The following is an 8,347-nucleotide window of genomic DNA, read 5'->3' as shown; positions in this document are numbered from 1 at the left end:
TTCTCAATGGACTTACACCCAAAGACAAAGGTTCAAGAACAACCTTAAAAAATGCATTTCCTTAATCATAAAATGATTCCCCAAAGGACAAAGTTTGGTTACAAACTTGGTTGTAGCCTAAGGCTGCAACTTCACTCAATATTTTTTTATTGGATATGAATTTTGACAAACCACCATTGGATTACATTTTCTTCTTATATCCTTCATGCTTGAAAAATTTCTAAAAAATTATAGATTAATAGTTATATCATCAATCAATTGTTTAAATTGCAAGTTTTTGTAGTATAAAATTATACATAAAAAATAAGTTTATGGATCATGTAGTAAATAACTTTTAATTGGCACAAAATTTGATTTTTGTGTTAAAAGCATAAAAAACATGCAATTCAATAGTTAGATTTTTAAAATATGTAGCTATATTAATTTTTTAACAAAAGTTGTATCTTTAGGCTATAACCAAATTTGTAGCCAAACTTTAACCTTCTCCAAAACCCAAATGCAAAACCCGCAAAAGAAACTGTGGATGAAGAATAGGACTAAAGAAGAGGGGGAGAAAGCAAGAAGCAAATCTTTTCAACCCTTGAATACTATCTTTGATATGGTGATATTTTTTTGCTTGACTGGGAGAGTGAGGGGCATACGGCTAAAAGAGAGGAATTTTTTTTTTTCCCAAATAACCTTAGATATCAAAGAATTTAGTTAGTTGTCACGTTCCAAAACAATGCAGGAAACTAGCATCTCGAGTGTCTAAAACTCGAGTTCCAAGATAAAACTCGAGTTTCTAATTCTCTATTTGTAAGTGGTCGCATCTGATGTGGAAAAAAATCCACATGGAACTCAAGTTTTTAAGACTCGAGTTTCACCATTTTATTTTCCTTCTTCTTCCTCGCATTCTTCAGACCTAGCGTTCTTCTTCATGCAGATCTGATGGTCAATCGTCCAATTGGCGTTCTTCGTTCTTCCTCTGTTCATCATTCCTTTTCAGATCTATTCTTCGTCAGATCGCTTTTCTTGTTCTTCTTCAGGTCTACGTTCAATCGTCCAATCGGAGCTCTAGCGTTCTTCATTCTTCATTCTTCCTCTGTTCATCATTCTTTGTCACTGTTCTTGTTCTTCGTCAGATTGTTCTTCAGGTTTGTTTTTCTTCAAGTACCAAAATCGAGTTTCAGAGACTCGGTTTTGCTTTTTAGAACTCGCCTCTATAAGACTCAAGATCTATCTGGCATCATATTTCCAACTCACAAAGTGGGAATCGAGTCTTTAACTCTCGAGTTTTAGATTGAAATTGAGTCTATGAAACTCAAGATGCTAGTTTGCAATTTTCTTCCAACCGCATGTTAATTTATAATATACTTTCTCCTCACTATGCTAGTCTGCAAATTCCCTCTAAAAGAGAGAGAAGAGAAGAGAAGGAGATGGCCGAAAGACCCTTTTTCCTGCTACCTATCTTCAGCCTTTTTCTTTCTTTTATTTTTTTCGGCTCGTTCTACACGCAAAAAAAGAGAGATATTGACTTAAGGGTGGGAGCGGGTCTCTTTCCTTTTTCTCTCTTTTCTCAAGGTCACTTGGGATGAGCTTGTCTCCCACTTTTTCCTTTTATTTTATTTTATGCTCAACAACCAAGGACGTTAACTGAGATAAGACAACAAATGAAACAAAAGTGAAAGACTGTCTGGAACACATCCAACAATCCCCCAAAATAGGAAAGACAAATAACTCAAGAAGGCATGCATAGGTTGGAATGGAAACTTGCTTTTGGGTATAATACTTCAATTGTGTTATTTATCTAATATATCGTCTACCAACTAAAGGGCTGGACTATGTTTCTCCTTCTGAAAAACTTTTTAACCTACATTGCAAATTGCAATTACTCAGACTTACGTGTTTTTGGATGTGAATGTTTTCTTTTCCTAAAACATAACAGACGCCAATTCGATTTTCACTTTAAACCCTGTGTGTTCTTTGGGTATTTTTTAACCATCATGGTTAATTTATGTAGTGATTTATAAAACGGTCCACTTATATTATTTGAACAAGTCACATAATTTATTAAATAGATCAGATGATTAAAAATATGAGTGAATTATTCTATTAATTGTCTATTACATTTTATCTCATCCTATCACATTCTATTTTACAATATTGGGGAATGACGAAGAAGAATTTTATTTGGAGGTGAGCTTTTCCCATAATATATATATATATATATATATAAAGATGAGATAATAAATAGAACTTTTAAGTGATCATTCACACACTATTATGACTTCGATACAGTATATATGTAATCCCAGATTTCAATCCGATGCAATTCTGCAACCGAAACTCAATATGTTATCCCCTAAAATTTTTACAACTCACAAAGCCAACTGTATCCTGTTTTCGTCAAGACGGGATCTAAATGCTTCACGTTTTTAGTCAATATGGTCTTTTTTTTGGATAGATGGGCGGGTCTTTAAGCAATAGAAAGTCAAGTTTTTGGCTCTTGCGAGAGATTTCAAAGAAAGAACCATGATTATTACATACCGGAAAATGCGGAGTGTGCGCGACACGTCAGTTAAAACTGAAACATGACGGCATTGTGTATAGATGTGTGCAACAAATGTTAACCTTCAAAAAGAAAGATATGGGAAAGGAATAAAATTTTAAGCAATAAATGCTCCCTGCATCCAAAATCATGATTTTCACAAACCAAAATTTTTGTACAATATATGTGGGAAAAGAATAACAGTGACTGCTACTAGCGTCCAAAGTCATTGTTATCACAAACCAGAATCATTGTACATTTTGATTTGATTTGAAAATCTGTTTGTTTCATTGTTTGTCCAGCTTTGTTTTTGTGGAGTAAAAATCTTTAGTGTGCCCTTTGTCCGTGGGTCCTATTAAAGGACCCGCCACCCACCATGGTTGGTCTATAAACAATGGTTTGAGTAGATTTGGGTATCATCCCCACAAACCACACAAACCAGAAGCATTGAACAAGTTACAATGGGACTAGTTCAAAATACAAGAGTGTCAGTTCTTCTAATCTTGCTATGTCGCTATTCTTTAGAATCTTGCTCTGCCACAGACACCATTACTTCTTTTCAACCCATGAAAGACTCTGACTACATAATCTCCAATGGGAGTGTTTTCAAACTGGGATTCTTCAGCCCTGTAAATTCTACCAATCGGTACCTTGGAATATGGTATAATAAAAATTCAGCTTTCCCTGCCCAATGGGTATGGGTAGCCAACAGACAAAACCCCCTCAAGGATGCTTCTGGGGTTGTTACTATATCTGAGGATGGAAATCTTGTAGTTTTAGATGGACAAAAACGGATAATTTGGTCATCGAATGCCACAAACTCTGTTGTCAATTCAAATGCCAAGCTTTTAGATTCAGGGAACCTAGTCTTGCAAGACGCTAATGGGTCAACCATATGGGAGAGTTTCCAATTTCCTACTGATGCAATGTTGCCCAATATGAAAATTAGTTCTAATGCAAGAACAGGTAAGAAAGATCAGTTGACACCATGGAAAAGCCCTTCTGATCCATCCATTGGAAGCTTCTCATGTGGTATGAAACCTCAAAGTCTTCCTCAAGCATTTATTTGGAAAGATGGTAGCCCATTTTGGCGCAGTGGCCCGTGGAACACTCGGAACTTTATTGGAATACCAGAAATGTATTCTGTATATCATCATGGATTTAGTCTCGTAGATTATCCAGATGGAACATTATCTTTAAGTTTCTTTTATGTGAACCTGTCTTTGTCACATTTTGTCCTGACTATGCAAGGAGATTTAGAGCTAATATATTGGGATAATGAGAAGGACGATTGGGAGGTCCGGTGGAAAGCTTTGAAGAGTGAGTGTGATGTTTATGGTAAGTGTGGTGCATTCGGAAGCTGTGATTCACGGAATTCACCAATTTGCAGCTGTTTACGGGGGTTTGAGCCAAATAACACAATAGAATGGAGTAGAGGAAATTGGACTAGTGGTTGTGTGAGGAGGACACCGATGCAGTGTGGGAGGGTAAACAGTACTGGTGGTGAAGCCGACAAAATGGATGGGTTTTTGAAACAGAAGATGATGAAGGTTCCAGACTTTGCAGATTGGTCAGCTGCTCATGAAGATGATTGCAGGCAGCAGTGTTTACAGAATTGTTCTTGTATAGCTTATGCATATGATACTGGCACGGGGTGTATGTCATGGACTAGAAGCTTGATTGACACACTCCAATTCTCCAGCGGCGGAGTTGATCTTTACATTCGTGTTGCCTATTCAGAACTTGGTGAGTTATGTAGTTTTCTGTCCAAATTTTTCTTAAGCTTCAAATCACATGTTCTGCTTGTCCATTTAGTAAAAGACAATTTGTTTTACAAAAAGAGAAAAGAAAAGAAAACATATTTAGTAATCTATTTTGTGTGAATTATGTTGGGGATAAAAAAAAATAAAAATAAAAACCAAAAATCCCACCTCATGGTGAGTGCAAAATCTCAACCAATATTATTAATCAAGTGGGAATTTTCCAAGGGTCGAGCTTCGAATTAGTGTTCAAGCATATTAGTGGGATAAGATTAATCTTTAATCAGTGTTAATCTTAGAATTTTTAGTTGTTTAGCATGTATATCACCAATACTCTTATCAGCAGCAGCATTTTAAGCACATGAACCTCTAACCCATTACAGTATCCCCACAAAATACAATGCATTGAATTGAATTACAAACAAATTTGGCATGGAATTAAGCTAGGAACAATACAAGACTCAACATTTATAAATAATGGTGGAGAGCTATAATTAACACTAATCGTTTTATCGCAGAATTTTAGCATATACAACAAACTTCAAAAAATATAAGATTATCTCTAGGAGTTTAACAAAACTCACCTTCATCGCAATTAAATCTTCGAAACAACTTTTTGAAAGAAACCCAAATAATAGGCATGCTTCAATAGGTTACAATGGCCATGGAAGAAATTCGCGCCCAAACCCTTGTCTCTCACCATTGTGTATTTTCTTAGTTACCACAGTCCAGCAACTTTGTTTATAAAGCCTTGAGAACTTGGGCCAAACAGTAAGCCAATAAGCCCTTAATAGTAATACTTTTTTTTCTGATTTAAACGGCCCAAAAATTAGTGTAATACTTTTTGCTGTTAACAGATAAAGAGGGAGATGTGAAAAAAATTATCACAATCACAGTGGTAATAGGAACAGTTTCCATTTCAATCTGCACTTTCTTATTGTGGAGGTGGATAGCTAAACACAAAGGTAATATTCTGACAAAAATTTACACAATAGACTAGGAAGTTTTGCTACATATTAGAGATTTCTGACAATTGTTGTGGAAATCAGCAATGAAAAAGAAAGCAAAGGGAATCTTGTTGTTCAACAGAGAGGAAGCACACAAAAAATTCCCCAGTGAAAACATGCTTGGAGACAACCTGAACCAAGTTCAGGTCCAGGAGCTACCGTTATTCAATTTTGAGAAGCTGACGATTGCAACAAACAACTTCCATCAATCTAACAAGCTTGGGCAGGGTGGTTTTGGTCCTGTATACAGGGTAACATTCTAGAGGATTTTTGTCTAATAATTTGAATATCTAGTTAATGATTTGATTTTTGTTTATAGGGAAAATTGTCAGATGGACAAGAGGTTGCAATAAAAAGACTCTGCAAAACTTCAGGACAAGGGTTAGAAGAATTTGTGAATGAGATGGTAGTAATTTCTAAACTCCAACATCGGAATCTTGTTAGGCTCCTTGGCTGCTGTGTCGAAGGAGAAGAGAGGATGTTGATATATGAATACATGCCAAACAAAAGTCTAGATGCATTCCTCTTCGGTTAGTTAATTTTGATACCATTTTTTATTACAAAATGCTATACTTTTTATAAAAAATTTATTTTGTTTACAGAAATACTGTATTGTAGACAATGGATCAATATTCTTTGTTGTGGTACTTCACTTGAAACAGTTTTTCGATGACTTCCACCAAATGAACTTCGTTTGAAAACTTTGTGTTCACTCACCTTGTAAGTTTGATACTAACTTTTTTCTCTTGTTTCTTTACTTTTCTTTAAATTCATTAGATCCACACAAAGAAAAACTGCTAGATTGGAGAAGACGCTTCAACATTATTGAAGGAATTGGTCGAGGTCTACTCTACCTTCATAGGGATTCGAGATTAAGGATTATTCATAGAGATCTAAAGGCAAGTAACATCTTGTTGGACAAAGAGCTAAATCCAAAAATATCAGATTTTGGTATGGCTCGGATTTTTGGAGGTAATGAAGACCAGGCCAATACTAATAGGGTCGTTGGAACTTAGTAAGTACCTTTTGGTTTGGTTAATTCAATTACATACTAATATTAATATGTGAGATGACAAGATTTGGTTGTTTTATGTTTTCAAAATTTAGTGGCTATATGTCTCCTGAATATGCAATGGAAGGACGATTTTCAGAGAAATCAGATGTTTTCAGTTTTGGGGTTTTGTTATTAGAGATATTAAGTGGAAGAAGAAACTATAGCTTTAATAAGGATGAGCAGTCCATGAGCCTTTTAGGATTTGTAAGTCATAGTTATCTCTCATTGCCTTATTTTAGAAAACCTCCAATGCTTGTTTCTTAAATGTTTTAGTATTGATGATGCAAATTTCAATCTTGTTTTCTTGTTTCTAGGCATGGAAATTGTGGAATGCAAACAACGTTATGGCCTTAATCGACCCAATGATATCTGAACCATGTTTTGAAATGGAGATTTTGAGATGCATACATGTCGGCTTGTTGTGTGTGCAAGATTTTGCCGAAGATAGGCCAAATGTTTCTGTTGTTATCTCCATGCTTAAAAGTGAGATTGTTGATCTTCCTCATCCAAAGCAGCCTGCATTTACTGAAAGGAAGATTGCCTTAGATACAGACTCCTCTCAAAGCTGCTCTGTTAACAATGTAACTGTTACAATGGTTCAAGGTCGATAGCTAGCATGTTTTATTTACATAATCATGTGGTGGTTACATATGCATTTTGAACACTTCTGGAGAGTTTTAATAAAGTGTGAATAATGAATCCTCTATCCCCTCTTTAATGTCCACGATTAGCTCAATCTAAGAAGTATTCTTGGTACACTTAAGGATGATTTACCCCTTTTAACAAAAAAAATTCGATGTATTAGGGGTTAGTATCCCTTCCAAAAATTGCTAAATAATGTGGCACATACCAATAACAAATGAATTTTCATATTACGAAATAGACAGCATAGCTGAGAGCATGGTATTCACTTTTTAAACCTAAATCAGTTGAAGGTCTTGGCCTTTGAAGAACTGATGATCTAAATAAAGCCTCGATCTCTAATGCAGATAATCATCTCCTAAAATCCGAATATCACCAAGATTGAAGAAATCAACTGCTGCAATCTGGAAGGGAATTCAATTCCATTGCTTAACAAGGGTCAAATACCAATCCCAGAAATTAGCCAAGTAGTAGACCTCATCCTCTCTAGTTCAAAGCAATGGAAAAATTGTCTTCTTTCCAAATATTTTTGAGTCCAATTAGCCATCCACATTCAAAACGTCTAATAATAAAAGAGTCAATGTAAACATTTTCACATCTTCCTTACTTCAAGCCGAAGCTAAGGCTGCCTTACTCGTAGTGAAGGTAATACCAAAGTTGTAATTGATGTTGATATCAGTTAAGACTGCCTTACTGGTCCATTCGAGCGCTCATTTAATGGTCTAGCCCACAATTGGGAAGTGTAAGTGTGTAACCCATCTACTCTATTTTGGATTAGGTGGTTAATGCTGATGGACACGATTCCCTAGTCTCTCCTTTTTGCTTCTTCTTATTCAAAATAAAATTTATTCTCATTTACACAACAAAAAAAAAAAATGTAATATATATATATATATATATTCCTGAAGCTTCTCCCTCGAATTTAAATTTATCTATTTGCTCCTTTAGTAAGGAGGTCAAAGAGCCAACTCTTTCGCCTACAACCACTGGTTCAAGGGGAACTTGCTGAATCGGCTGGACGAGCAGTGGTGCACCCTGAGGGTTTGGATGTGCACCGGAGGAAGATTAAATGGAGCCAAAAAATCCTTCCAACCAATGTCGATTTGGTTGAGGCGATAGTCTCCTTGTTTTATTGCATTCTCGACCGGCTGCAAATCAGATGGTTTGGATGTATAACCGAGAATGAGGGGAACCGATCGGAGTTGCCCGTCTTCACTTACAAAAATCTCCGATCGCAAAAAGTAGTTGAGCGCGGTGGTGTTGGTAAGGCTCAGCCGAGGAGAAACGTTTCTTTTATCTGTCAACATCACAACAAAATTTAATCAGAAATTTGACAACAGCAAGACCGAGAAGACTA

The 8,347-nt window shown here is 35.9% G+C and overlaps 1 protein-coding gene across 1 annotated transcript; it reads left to right on the top strand.

Annotated features, from left to right (window-relative positions):
• Positions 1-2,965: 2,965 nt before the first annotated feature.
• LOC112029347 (G-type lectin S-receptor-like serine/threonine-protein kinase At1g11300) lies at positions 2,966-7,052 on the top strand. The gene is made up of 7 exons (XM_065760171.1): positions 2,966-4,273; positions 5,145-5,252; positions 5,337-5,545; positions 5,614-5,824; positions 6,072-6,309; positions 6,402-6,552; positions 6,663-7,052. Exons 1-7 carry the CDS (start codon positions 2,989-2,991, stop codon positions 6,957-6,959), a joined length of 2,499 nt encoding a protein of 832 aa, XP_065616243.1. The 5' UTR covers positions 2,966-2,988; the 3' UTR covers positions 6,960-7,052.
• The last annotated feature ends 1,295 nt before the right edge of the window (positions 7,053-8,347 follow it).

The sequence above is a fragment of the Quercus suber genome, unplaced genomic scaffold (genome assembly GCF_002906115.3).
Source record: "Quercus suber isolate HL8 unplaced genomic scaffold, Cork oak 2.0 scaffold_355, whole genome shotgun sequence".
In the NCBI taxonomy this organism is placed as follows: domain Eukaryota; kingdom Viridiplantae; phylum Streptophyta; class Magnoliopsida; order Fagales; family Fagaceae; genus Quercus; species Quercus suber.
The sequence above is the reverse complement of the archived record's forward strand: the minus strand, read 5'-3'. Positions and strand labels throughout refer to the sequence as shown.

Coding starts and splice junctions, on each gene's coding strand:
- LOC112029347 (XM_065760171.1), top strand. CDS start 2,989: ATGGGACTAGTTCAAAATACAAGAGTGTCAGTTCTTCTAATCTTGCTA. Junction 6,310..6,401: donor AATAGGGTCGTTGGAACTTA/GTAAGTACCTTT, acceptor TTCAAAATTTAG/TGGCTATATGTCTCCTGAAT. Junction 6,553..6,662: donor CCATGAGCCTTTTAGGATTT/GTAAGTCATAGT, acceptor TCTTGTTTCTAG/GCATGGAAATTGTGGAATGC.